Source organism: Poromitra crassiceps (genome assembly GCF_964638095.1).
Source record: "Poromitra crassiceps genome assembly, chromosome: 10".
Lineage (NCBI taxonomy): Eukaryota > Metazoa > Chordata > Actinopteri > Beryciformes > Melamphaidae > Poromitra > Poromitra crassiceps.
In genome coordinates, this window is record NC_139631.1 from 18,472,270 (window position 1) to 18,486,395 (window position 14,126).

Below are 14,126 nucleotides of genomic sequence, written 5' to 3' on the forward strand. Positions count from 1 at the left end.
GTCACATTGTGATGGAAGTTGCATCTTGTCTCTGATTTGCCTAAGTGGTGCCTACATCATTTGTGGGGGACGATGTTTAATTTGTTTATGATATTTATGACATACGCTTGACACAAATATTTGACATTGCAGTTTATTTTCCACCTTCTCCCCAGTAACTAATTTTCTTCCACTGTTTCCAGGATGCCATTTTGTTTTACATTCCTCAAATCGTCCAGGCGCTCCGTTATGATAAGGTACCGGTACAATTGGTTCCTGATTCAGTATACTGCGTTGAGAGCCCAGATATCTCCAGATTGAGTTTATTACAACTCTTTTCCCTCTCTTTCTCTCTATCCCATTATAACCTGGATGTGTAGATGGGATATGTGAGAGAGTACATCCTGTGGGCTGCTCAGAAGTCTCAGCTGCTGGCCCACCAGTTCATCTGGAACATGAAGACCAACATCTACCTGGATGAGGAGGCACACCAGAAAGACCGTGAGATTGATGGATTGATTGATTGATTGATTGATTTATTAAGGTGTCATACACATTGCTGTGCCCAGCCCACATGGGCTTGCAGGACACACAGAGAATACAGCAGTAAGAACAATGTATAAAACAATACAATAAAAACGTCACAGCACCAATACATTCAAAACAACATAAGACGCGGAGCAGCATATTGCTCAGACCCCCCAAAACAGATCCGTACATCATTCTCCAAACAAAATGTTTTGTCTTTGCTCCCAAGCCTGGCAGATAAAGTTTGCAGTGAAAAAGATACCTTTTTATGCCTCCGCCGGCGATAGCCAGGCCGGAGGCATTATGGATCCGGGTTGTCCGTCCGTACGTACGGCTGTCCGTCCGTCCGTCCGTCCGTACGAGGTTTGTTAACGCGATATCTGAGGAACGCCTGGATGGAATTTCATCAAATTTGCCTCAAACATCGACTTAGACTCAAGGATGATCTGATTAGATTTTGGTGGTCAAAGGTCAAAGGTCAAGGTCACTGTGACCTCTCGAACGCCATTTTCAAGCTTGTTAACGCGATATCTCAGGAATGCCTTGACGGAATTTAATCAAACTTGTCTCAAACATCGACTTGGACTCAAGGATGAACTGATTAGATTTTGGTGGTCAAAGGTCAAAGGTCAAGGTCACTGTGACCTCTCAAACGCCATTTTCAAGCTTGTTAACGCGATATCTCAGGACTGCCTTGACGAAATTTAATCAAACTTGTCTCAAACATCGACTTGGACTCAAGGATGAACTGATTAGATTTTGGTGGTCAAAGGTCAAGGTCACTGTGACCTCTCAAACGCCATTTTCCAGCTTGTTAACGTGATATCTCATGAATACCTTGACGGAATTTCATCAAATTTGCCTCAAACATCTACTTAGACTCAAGGATGAACTGATTACATTTTGGTGGTCAAAAGTCAAAGGTCAAGGTCACTGTGACCTCTCAAACGCCATTTTCAAGCTTGTTAACGTGATATCTCAGGAATGCCTTGACGGAATTTAATCAAACTTGTCTCAAACATCGACTTGGACTCAAGGATGAACTGATTACATTTTGGTGGTCAAAGGTCAAAGGTCAAGGTGAGCTCTCGAACGCCATTTTCAAGCTTGTTAACGCGATATCTCAGGAATGCCTTGACGGAATTTAATCAAACTTGTCTCAAACATCGACTTGGACTCAAGGATGAACTGATTACATTTTGGTGGTCAAAGTTCAAGCTCACTGTGACCTCTCACACACCCAATTTCCAAGCTCTGTAACGCAACATCACAGGAGCGCCTTGACGGAATCTCTTCCAATTTGCCTCAAATGGCGATTTGGACTCCAGAATGAACTAATGCGGAGGCATAAGTCCGCGTTGCGGTCGTTCTAGTTTAAAACATAGCTCGAGTTTCTCATAGTCGTCCAACTCAAAAAAGTCAGCATAAATTGAAGACATTTTACTAAAAAGTACAACCCTTGCCTCATCATAAGCTGTACAATAGAACAAGAAATGAATCTCGTTTTCAATTTCCTGTAGTTCACATACTAGACAAAGTCTATCTTCTTCAGGGATAGCTTTGAGTCTACCAGTTTCTAGTGCTAAGGGAAGAGTCCCCGAGCGTAACTGTGCACACAGAGATCTTTTTCGTCTGTTTAAGTCAAATTTCACATATGTTTCCACACAGTAACTATCTTTTATGAGGCGATAGGTTCTTAGTTTTGGTTTATGCCATAGGTCGGCAGACCATTTGTCTTTGTACAGCATAAACATGTTATTCATAGTCACACGTGTGTCACAGATTAACCTGTTATGAAAAATAAATGACAGATTGTTTGAGTAAAACAAGGCTTTCAATTCATTTGCCCATGGATGACCATGAGCAATGTCCCAGTTGAAGATCTTTTTAGTTACCGTAATCTCTGGTCAGACATTCTCACCAGTCTATTCCAGAGTCAGAGCATTTGAACTTTGTGTCTGATGTTTGGGGGCTCCCAACCCATGTCACCACTAATGGCCAAAACTGGAGTGAGTTTATGGACTCCTAGAAAATATCGGATGGCTCTGTGATGTATAGAGTTACAGCTTGGGTGTTCACGGGAACCCCAAACACCAGAAGCATAATCTGACACCGGACAGACACATGAGGTATACAATTGTGTATAAGTATGAAAACCTAGATTACTGCAGTGTTTAACTTTGTTTAGTACAGAACCCAATGCTCTTCCCGCAGATTGAGCTAGGACATTGACTCCCTCCTTAAAGGTCATATGCTCATCTAGCGTCAAGCCTAGATATTTATAGTGTTCCGTATATGAAAGTACTATAGAACCAAAGTTAAATACAAAAGAGCTCACTTTTGATGTGGGTCTAAAATGTACTATTTGTGTTTTGTCTTGGTTCACCAAAAGTCTCCATTTCCTGCACCAATCAGCAACAATGTTCAGCATGATCTGCATGTCGTTTTCATGCTCAGCGAGCAAGACTATATCATCTGCATACAGTAATATGCTCACAATCTGGTCGTCAATTTTAATTCCCCTGTTGCATGCCTTAATTTGAAGGGCTAAATCATTGACAAAGATTGAAAATAGTGTTGGGGACATAACATCCCCTTGTTTGACGCCGGATTGTTGGGGGAACCATCCAGTGAAATATTCGTTAAGTTGAACACGCGCTACAGGTGCTTGGTAAAGAGACTTAATGGCATTATAGAATTTCCCATTGACCCCGCAGTCCAACAACCTATATAGAAGAAGATCTCTATTTATCCAGTCGAATGCCTTCTGAAAGTCAATGAAACAAACAAAAGACGACGTCCTTTCCTTAATTCGTGCACGTTATCCCTCTCTCTCTCTCTTCCAAGCACTCACTCAATCACTTTCACACACAAATACACAAAACTATGATCTTGTCTCCCTCTATAGCTGACATAGGTGAGCTGTTGGAACAGATGGTGGAGGAGATCACTGGCTCTCTGTCTGGCCCTAACAAGGACTTCTACCAGAGAGAATTTGACTTCTTCAACAAGATCACCAATGTGTCTGCCATCATCAAGTACGAGCGCACTTTACTTGTCCGTCTCTACATGCAAACATGCCTTCTCTTTCTCTATTTTTCTCTCGTTCTTCTTCCTTGTGTCTCTTAATTTTCACTGTTTCTCGCTTTTCTCTCCCGTCTTCCTAACCTTTAACATTTGCTTTTGTCTCTCTTCCTTCCTCTTTCACATCTTCCTCACATAACGTGCTGTCAAGTCCTGATACATTACGATTAACAAACTGAGGCGGAGATTGAAAGAAGTGAGAGAATGAAAGAACTCTGCCAAAGGCCTCAAAGTAGCACTATAGTGTCACTTTCCTCTTGTGTGTGGATATCATACGTAATGAATAACACTGGCCTCTAGGTGCTGTTCAAGGTGTTTATGAGATGATAACTAATCTCCTGTGAGTCACTGAGTCTAGATATGTTTGTCCTTTCCCCACCTTCTTTCCCCAGTGATTTACTCCCTGAATCCCTTTCTTGTTCATTTATGTGGCCATTGATTGCTGTAATGTCTCTCTGATTATCCGTTTGTCTGGAAGACATCGCATGCTGTGCTGCATCTGTGTAGTTTTCCGACAGGCCCATTAGCGCTGGGCACTAGAGGGAGCGTTGTTTTCATCCCATTACAGGTTGAGAAAACTCCCCACTTAGCTCATTAGGTTGTTAATTGCAGCTATCCAGGGGGAAAAAACACCTTTAAACAAGCCCCACGTCTCCTGTCCCCTCGCCTCCGCTGTCTATTACCTTCTACCCCAGCGACTCCTCTGTGAATAACAGCAGAGCCCTAACTGTCACCTGTGGTGTGAAATCACTCCGTGACATGCCCATGTGTGCCACTGGCAGTAAACAGGACGTCAGCGGTGGAGATGGAGGTGTGGAAACTCTGTATTCACGTTGTTTTTGTTTGTCATCATCAGACCTTTTCCTAAGGGCGATGAGAGGAAGAGGGCCTGCCTCAAAGCCATGTCAGAGATCAAGGTCCAGCCTGGCTGTTATCTCCCCAGTAATCCCGAGGCCATAGTCCTGGATATAGATTACAAGTCTGGGACCCCCATGCAGAGGTAGGCCTCAGCGCCTCTCCAATAGCCCTCTTTACATTGACCACAATTCACAAATAATGATGATGATGGTCCCACCGCACTGCGAGCCTCACTGTATCGCTTTATGCCTCCATCCAGTGCCGCTAAAGCTCCTTACCTTGCCAAGTTCAAAGTCAGGAGGTGTGGAGTCAGTGAGCTGGAAAAAGAAGGTACTGTCAACGTCGAAGGCATGTTCAAGTACTTCTCAAATCTTTGTGCAGCCAGTCAATGTGTGGCGATGTCTTCCTCTCAGGTCTGCAGTGTCGCTCAGATTCTCTGGACGAGGCGAAGAGTGAAGAGGAGGCCAAGAGAATCGTCTGGCAGGCGGCCATCTTTAAAGTGGGAGACGACTGCAGACAGGTCTCACTTACTCTCTCACTCCTCACCTTTCACACAGCCCTCGTCTTCCCCCGTCTATCAAGCCAAAAATGTCAACAGATCTTTCTCTAGCTTTATGTCTTCTTTTTTAATTGTATGCTCTCCCTTTAACATAATACTTTATTTTTTTGCAGGACATGCTGGCTCTTCAGATCATTGGCCTGTTTAAGAACATCTTCCAGCTGGTGGGCTTGGACCTCTATGTGTTTCCCTACAGGGTGGTGGCTACCGCTCCTGGAGTGAGTCCATACAAAACCAATCTATATCTTCAATGCCCCTAGATCGCTTCCCGAGAGGAGCAATGTCCAAAACAGATTTCCCAGTACGATGATAAAACTGCAACTCGAATCTCCACCTTTAATCAAACCCCCTCTCGCTCTTCTGTTATGTAATGATCTTGGGCCACAGTGTGGAGTGATCGAGTGCATCCCGGACTGCAAGTCTCGTGACCAGCTAGGACGGCAGACAGACTTTGGCATGTACGACTATTTCAGGAACCAATATGGAGACGAGTCCACACTGGCGTTCCAGAAGGTAAACTCCACATCTCACAACCTCCCGCGTGCTCACTCACTCATCAATCAGTCATCCACACCTCAACGCATTACACCACAGCTGTAAGATGAGAGCATCATTCTCAGTGCTTAGCCTGACATGCGGTTCAATCTCTCTCCTTCTCTTCTTCTAGGCGCGGTACAACTTCATCCGCAGTATGGCTGCTTACAGCCTGCTGCTGTTTCTGCTGCAGATCAAAGACAGACACAACGGCAACATCATGCTGGACAGCCAGGGCCACCTCATCCACATCGGTGTGTGTGTGTGTGTGTGTGTGTGTGTGTGTGTGTGTGTGTGTGTGTGTGTATTGGGGGGGGGGGGGTCTGATCTGAATGGAGTGCCGCAAGGATGACGTATTTTTGACGTATTATTTTTGTAGGCCAACCCGGAAGTCATGCACTTCCTGGTTCCCTCGTCAGGGAATCAATGGGATTTTTGGATGGGGATGTGGGTTAAATGCCTGAAATGAGGTCTGTGGTTAACAAAAGTTTATGAAACTGCAAACTTTGTGTTCAGCAAGATAATCTTCACAAATGAGGACCACATTTAGGATTTTTTAAGCATTTTTTGACAATCACAGTTAAGCCCCCCACATACGTACATGATCCGTGGTAAAACAGCTGTGCGCTCGCTGTCTCAATGTTTTCCTATGGGGAGAGCGGTGCTTCCCAGCTATGCGGCAGCGCTACACTTGGCATCGCGCACCGCTCGAATTTGCCACCTTGCGCTGCGCTCAGAGTTCAAATTGTATAAACTTTGACCTATTTGCCGCTGACCTCTCTCTCCGCTCTACCTCGCGGTGAGAGAAGAGAAGATCACTTATCATGTGGAGGCAGCTTTACGCTTCAAAAATCATAAAAGTAGTCCTCATTTGTGAAGATTATCTTGCTGAACACAAAGTTTGCAGTTTCATAAACTTTTGTGAACCACAGACCTTATTTCAGGCATTTAACGGGAACCAAAAGTGTTAACATCCAGGTCTTAGGCAGGTCTTAGAACTCATTCCTGCGGTATTCTATGACTGTATTTCTATTAACTACACTAGAATTTGTTAATCTTCACACGTTGACCCAATGCTGACTCATTCAAACAAAAAAATCATAAGTGTGCTTGTGTGTGTGTGTGTGTGTGTGCGCGTGTGTGTGCGTGCGTGTGTGTGTGTGTGTGTGTGTGTGCGTGTGTGTGTGTGTGTCTCCAGATTTTGGCTTCATGTTCGAAAGTTCTCCTGGTGGAAACCTTGGCTGGGAGCCGGATATCAAGCTGACAGATGAGATGGTGATGATCATGGGTGGCAAGATGGAGGCAACGCCCTTCAAATGGTTCATGGAGATGTGTGTTAGGGGATACCTGGCAGTCAGGTGAGTATGTGCCAGTGTGCAACAAGTATTAGCCACACAGTTAAGCTGGCTAACATGTCCATGAAGACAATTTCCTCTCCTTGATCAGGCCCTACATGGATGCAGTGATCTCCTTAGTGACCCTCATGCTGGACACTGGTCTTCCCTGCTTCAGAGGACAGACCATCAAGTTGCTCAAGTAAGTCCAAACTCATGGATTTGTCTCTATGTGAGTTTAGTTTAGTTTAACACACAAACAAAAAATACATCCAGAGAATTAGCAAAGAGAGAACGGGAAAGAAATATACATGTGGCAGGTGAGGTAAACAAAAAAAAGCCCAAGATTAGTTTATATCAAGACCTCACTGAGGTTATACTAGTAAATTACAAACATTGAAAGTTCATTTTAAGTAGTTGCAATAATGAAAATACAATTGCTGGAATGTAGTTACATAATAGTGATAAGTAAACTGGTACAACAAATGTTAATAAATCATATAAATATTATGATATTAAGCAGAGCATGTGAGCGGAGCGGTGATAATTACCGCTCTTCGCTCCCAGAGCGGTCCTTTCCACCCGCTCCAGCGCTCACGGCCGCTCAAGACAGCTCCGCTCCAGACCACTCCCCACTCGATACAGATTTCACCCGCTCGCACTCACCGCTCAAAAGAATAAAAGAGATAAAAAGGCCAGGGTGTTTTAATTTGCGTTTAAACGCCTGGGCAATGGGCATTGTTCACAAATAACATGAGCTCAGCAGAGTCGGCTGCATGTTCGTTTCTCTTCGTTTCTTGGCTTACGCACAAGTAAGCCAAGTCTTATTGGAGGCGCGGACATCACAGTGCATCACAGTAGAGGCTGTCACTCATCCAAATCACGTTAAATCTGCGAGGGATATATATAGCACCTGGATTACATATATGTTTCACATAGGGTTGTGTTTTGATTTCTATGTTTTATTTTGTCCAATATTGAAATGTTCTACAATTGCATGTTGTGCTAACATAAACATTATTTATATCTACCACTTAGCCTATTTAGGCTGATTTGGCTGCTATTTCTTGTCGAAATGTATTAGCCTCAATGCATGCTGGGAGATTTCACATGTGGCTCAATTAGCCACGCACCGATGCATTCTGTTTCGAACATGTTGTGATCGAAACTGGAGCGGGACTGAGCGGGTGATCGGTGCCGCTCCAACTTTCGCTCCGGTACCGCTCTGGTCCCCGCTCTCCGCTCAAGCCAAAATCCCCCCGCTCCGCTCCCCGCTTGCTCCACACTCCACTCCGCTCACATGCTCTGATATTAAGGTAAGTAATCAAATGTGTAACTGAGAGAATTAGCAGCCATCTGAAATCAAAGCCTCTTTTATGTTTATTTTAAATATATTCAAAGAGGACGATTAATCTGCTACATGTTATCATGTATTCCAAACTGACTCCTGTATATTAAACTGAAATTCAATATTCACCTTACGTAGAAGAGCTTGAGAGACTAACAGGAAGTGTAAATACAATCGGAAGTTCCGATTGTATTTACACTTCCTGTGACTCATAAACCTAGTCTGACTCATAATGTGAGTCAAACTAGGTTCAGGTGAGTCAGAATAGTTTGAGCAGGTAAAACAACCGGCATTTTGAACAGGAAGTCGTGATACAATGGGTCAAGTGGGCGGGGCTGCATAAGGTGAATAGAGGGGTGAATGTGAAAATGTACATGTAATCCACTGTTGTGGCTCATGGTCTCGTTCCCTCGCCTCCAGACAGCGATTCAACCCAAGTGTGAGTGAGAAGGAGGCAGCTGCCTTCATCATTAAAGTCATCCAGAACTGCTTCCTCAGCAACAGGTCAGTGCAACACACACCTTGATGACTTTATTAGTTTACATTATTCTTATTCTTTCATAAGCATTGTTTAAATATGTCTGATTGGCAATTCTTCTTTTACAGGAGTAAAACCTATGACATGATCCAGTACTACCAAAACCAGATCCCATACTAAACGTCTGTGCCTAAGTTTGTGCTTTTATTGGCTGGTAGATGGTATATGTGCGTGTGCGTATGCGCGCGCGTGTGTGTACGTGTGCGTGTGTGTGTGTGTACACGAGTGTTTGTTAATGTTCAGCACTGATTTTGTGTGGCTCTTGGTTAATGCGGATTGCTGGATGTTGTCCATGGTTTGCTTTAGCTTCTTGTTTCCCTTCAAATCATATTTTGTTTTGGTATTAGTTATCTAATCCTATATTTATTATGTTATGTTGAAATGAATATTATTGTTATTATTATTACATTATTGCACTGGCATCGTAACTTCTGTGCACTTGGAGAGAAAAAAACTCTTAATAATATGCACGTTTAGTAAATACATACTTTTAACAGTTTGTGCCAATTTTTGTAATGTTCGTAGAATGTGGATTCTAAAAGCTCTTGATTTTAGATGGGGTTCACAATATGTATTTTATGTTTTGAGATTTAATTGGATACTTGAAGTAGCTGATGTAGATTGGTTTCAGTTCTGACCGATGTGGCCTATTATGTGATCTTGTATTTGACTGTACTACTGTGCTTCCCTTTTTAATGGACCAATCAGAGTTCTTTGATCCGTAGGCCGTGGCATGGTACTCGTCAACTGCTTGTATTTAACAGTGAGGACTGGCTGTATAGACATGTGTTACACTGTCTGTTTTGGTTTCGCGGATTTCCATATTTGGAGTTGCCAAAGGAGAAATGATGCAGACTCTGGGATGCACTGGGGCGTTTTCTATGTTTAGCATTGCCAAAGGGGGAGATAATGCACATAAATCAAACTTTTCTATTGCCTGTGCTTAAAGGTAAGGCATAGCTTGAGGGTTGGACAGGGGCAGAAAGTTAAGTGTTAACTGCCACATAACCTGTGTCCAATGGGGCTTTTGGTGACAGTTGATTTAGTAATCCAAAACGCAGTGACCCATGTCCATACGGTTATCTTAAGCCTTTATGTAATGTTACTGATTGTAAAGATTCTGCCTCTCTTTGTATATTTATATCCATGACCCATTTCCTGTCTCCTTTTCTATCTTCATGCCTTTTGAATGAGAATGGCTAGAATATATGAAATCAAATAAAGATCTATTACGTTTAATTCTTGCTGACAGTTTTTCATTGAGTATACAACCTAGAGATATGTACAGTCACACTTGGTGGTTCTGTATAAGCAAGTGTTACTTGAAATCCCCTGCAGCAGCAATTGAGAGAAAGCACACAGAAATCAATTCTTTACCTGTAGGAGAGGGGGAAACTATCCGTCAATCTGACTGACTGTGTGTGTGTGTGTGTGTGTGTGTGTGTGGTGGGTGGGTGGGCGGGGGTTGGGGGCAGAAAACAAAGTGTGCTTACATCAAGTCATAAAGGCAAATTCAGAAGCAGAGAAATGACCCTGGTTGTGGTCCAGACTCCAACGGATAAAATAACTGGACACAGTTGGGTAGTAGCACATCATCCATTGCTCCTTTCTACATATTTTGATATTTTGCTTGCAATGAGGTTTTTGAACTGCTAAACCATTTGAAGTCTTTTAGGTGTCATCCTGTCAGTCCCTGCCTGTTGGTAAAACACAATTTCTGAGCCAATGCCATTATTTCTGAGTGCTACAATGCAATTGTCTGAGGAAGGGCCTTGCCCGAAACGTCACTTTTTTGTGGTCAAATAAATATTTGGGAGCAGCTGCCAGTGTGCGGACTCTATTTTTATTACTTATCTGCACTTCGGTCCTGCACCTGGTTTTAACCCCTCACTGGATGTGCGTGCCTTTTTGTACTTTTTATGCTACAATGCAATTCCCACGCGTCTGAGTACGGTAGACTGTTTTGTGCCATGGGAGAGTCAGTCACCCTATATGGTTGTTGAATGTTGCTGAGTTCAGAAGATAATAGTTGTATTAATCCTATGGGGTATGTGTAATGATGTATAGTGTACATTTAATCTTCTGGTCAGTGCTAAGAGCAGAACTGGGGCAGAGGGCTTGTTCTGGGGCCTGAATTTAGGGTTGAGCCTCATGTGGGTGTCTCATGAAACATGAGATGAAATGTGCCCGACTTGATAACCCAATAACCTATGTTTCATTGAGTCCTCAGCTCAGTACCTACATACAGTATTTCTCTTGCCTTTTGTATCCATACTCCTCCACCAGGGGGCAGCACACAATGACCAATGTCTTTCCATGTTTCCTCCTGGGTGCCAGGCAGAGTACACATCCTCAGTTCTGATTTATACAGACAAGATATTCCTAATTATTTAGAAAAATAAATAGGTTGCCACAATATCACATGAATTCAAGACAAATCTCACATGTAGAGAAGACTAGAAAACACTAAAATATTTCTGAAATGGAACTGAGGCAGTATTTGTTTGAATGGTGTCATGCATTTGGCCTGTTTTGCTCGAAAAGGTCAAGCCCCATGCGATCGCCCGCTCTGCTCTGAAGAAGAAAATGTCTTGTCTTCCAATGAGAGCAGCGCTACTTTGAAACCAACATGTGCTTGCCTGTTTCTCCTGGCTTGAAACGCAGGCTTGAAACGCTGCACCGTGGTTGAAATACCTTGTACGGTCTTGTCAAACAGGTTAGGTTACAAACACGGACTGAAAATTGGGATAAAACAGACAATCTCACAAGCGTTTTCAGTTGGGTTAGGTGGCATTCCAGTGGGCGAGTCTCAGCTCAGTTTCATCAGGGTGTTAGTCTGTGGTGCATGGCAGTGACTGGGAGAGGTGTGCTACATTCTCCACCAAGACCTACAGTCACATGTGAGGAAACAAACTAGCAATCCTAAGAGAGGCACACTGATCAGGGAATTCTATGAAAAAAATTGACATGGCAATACAGCAGTGAATCCATAGGTCAAGAACATCTCGATAAGTGCTGAGTGAGTGCTTCTGAAGGGAAAGTTGAAAAGGGCTCAATCCCTCCATTTGGAGAGAGGAAATGCAGCAGTGGCTGACTCGGCTCCTCAGCTCACTCACTCTACTTTCTGACCATCACGGATGAATTATTCATTGGACCTTAGAATGAGCAACTTCAGTGTAGCATCCGTGTAAAATTAGATGAGGCTGAAGGTGGGTGGAGGTGGGGTGGGGATGAACGCGGGTGGGGGTCTGAGCGCCGGGCGGGCTGTTGGGTGCATCAGTAGTCAGCACATGAGAGTGATAGCCCCAAGCAAAGAGCCAGGACCGCTCAAGTCAACATGCTGGAGGCCGTGCTCCTCTGAGGCAAACAATGACTAAGAGAGAGAAAGAGTGAGAGATAGTGAGAAAGACGGATCCCATGACAGTACATAGGGCTCCTCTTCTTACAGATCATATCCCAGTAGCTCTTATTAATAATACCCATTTCATTGAAGAAAATACAGCCGGTGGTTGTCTGTGGGTGGATTGGAGGGACTACATTTGGTTAATATTTTATTACGTACAGATGTCCAGAGGGGACACACCTTGATGTATTTTTGATGAGTTCAGATCACTCACCAGCAAAGTCTGTCATGGCTACTCCCCATGGTCCTCAAGGTCTACTGAACTAATCCCTGTTGTTTCATGTCAAGCTTCCAATTGAAGATGTCTGGTCTACAGGGTGGAGATGTGCACCTATAGGACTGAATGAGGCCTGCTGTGTTTTGGAAAGGCCCACAGCCATGCGGTGACAAATGTAACTTCAAGGCGCTTAGGTACTGTAGGTCCAAGATCTGTGGCTATGTGTCTGTCTCAAACTGTGGTCTCTTCCTCTTGTGTTCTCAGGGTGAGGTACCGGTTTCATGAAATATCTCACAAAAGATGTGATTTCACCACATGACATAGCACGTGTTCCTCCGTCATATTCTGCTACCAATTAAACAAAACCCTTTGGGGCTAAATCTTCAAAGAGAGAAGGGCAGATTGTTCACATCCCGAATATGCCCAGATATGAACTACATGTTGATCAATAATGCCAAATTATTGAAGCCTCTTACAGTTTTTTTTGTCTGAGGTGCTAACACAATCCACTATCAGTTTATCACCATTAACAGTGTCATGATTAAACCATGAGACAATGATTCTGATTAACAGTGTATATCATGATTAAACCATGAGACAATGATTCTGATTGCCTTGACGAGTTCAAGTAATTGCCATCAGTGACACAATGCTGGATTTCACACTAAACACAAAGCCATATTGATACTGGCAGTGATGAGGTGCGGTGTGTGTGTGTGTGTGTGTGTGTGGGGTTGGGTGGTGTTTGCTTGTGTGTGGGTGTGTCTGTGTGTGGGGGGGGGGGAATTGGGTAAACCCACCTAATCTAAAATATTAAGTAGAAACCTTTCCCCCGTCTCTGTATTGCTATATATAGATATCTATATGTATCTTTGCTCATCACATGTGTTGAAGTGAAGGGGCGTCTTGTGACACTGAACTGGTGCAGCCGCGGCCCTGACGCATGTATGCCAGCCATGTGCTCTGCAATAATTAACTCTTCTCCAAGCCGTTCCAGCCATTAAAGCTGTAAGGAGTGAGGCTGAGCAGAAAGGGCCATTTGTCCAAAGGCCAGTGCAGACAGTCAGGCCTATTGATGAGCTGCTGGAGCTAATCGGGAATAGAGGCAGCCATGCCCTGAATAGCAGCGCTTATGTTTTTTTTGTGGGCGAGGGGAAACCGCCCCTCGTCGCCGCTGCCATCACAAGAGAGGTTTATTTTCACCTCAGCCGGGCATCTTGGCTCTGCTGTGTCGCTAGTTGGCTTTGCTATCAGAGATCAGAATAGTATTGGCATCTGGAATGTAGCCACAACTCCAAATGAGATCTAAAACAGAGATTCAAAGAGGAAATTGATATAAATATTTGTCTTTCTTTCTTTCTTTCTTTTCTTTCAACTTGTGACATGACTTGTCGCGTGCCTCTGTGATGTAGTTGGCATGTGTGCTCTCATGGTTGCTACTGTTATCTATCTGTTGTGCTATCTGATGCTGTGATGACTTAAGGGAGGGGTGGGACTCCAGGAGCCATAGGCTTAACCAACATACACAAACTGTTTACCTGGGGGCTAAAGGCCACCAGGTAACAAACACCGTAGGTTACATTCACACACACACACACACACACACACACACACACACACACACACACACACACACACACACACACACACACACACACAGTACATGCACAAAGTACACTTAGACAAATGGTAAAACTACATTCGTTATAATGCAGGCAGCCGTTATAATGGTAGTGTGGGTTAG

At 43.7% G+C, this 14,126-nt stretch overlaps 1 protein-coding gene across 1 annotated transcript in view; it reads left to right on the plus strand.

Moving 5' to 3' along the window:
* The window catches only part of pi4kab (phosphatidylinositol 4-kinase, catalytic, alpha b), a 48,754-nt gene extending 38,753 nt beyond the window's left edge, over positions 1-10,001 (plus strand). The window contains exons 42-54 of the mRNA XM_083644426.1: positions 183-236; positions 360-480; positions 3,416-3,545; positions 4,448-4,591; positions 4,709-4,779; positions 4,863-4,969; positions 5,122-5,226; positions 5,396-5,521; positions 5,676-5,796; positions 6,741-6,900; positions 6,989-7,078; positions 8,645-8,728; positions 8,831-10,001. Of these exons, the coding sequence (XP_083500552.1) occupies positions 183-236; positions 360-480; positions 3,416-3,545; positions 4,448-4,591; positions 4,709-4,779; positions 4,863-4,969; positions 5,122-5,226; positions 5,396-5,521; positions 5,676-5,796; positions 6,741-6,900; positions 6,989-7,078; positions 8,645-8,728; positions 8,831-8,882 (1,365 nt within the window). The 3' untranslated portion in view covers positions 8,883-10,001. The remainder of the gene's footprint in view (positions 1-182; positions 237-359; positions 481-3,415; positions 3,546-4,447; positions 4,592-4,708; positions 4,780-4,862; positions 4,970-5,121; positions 5,227-5,395; positions 5,522-5,675; positions 5,797-6,740; positions 6,901-6,988; positions 7,079-8,644; positions 8,729-8,830) is intronic.
* The last annotated feature ends 4,125 nt before the right edge of the window (positions 10,002-14,126 follow it).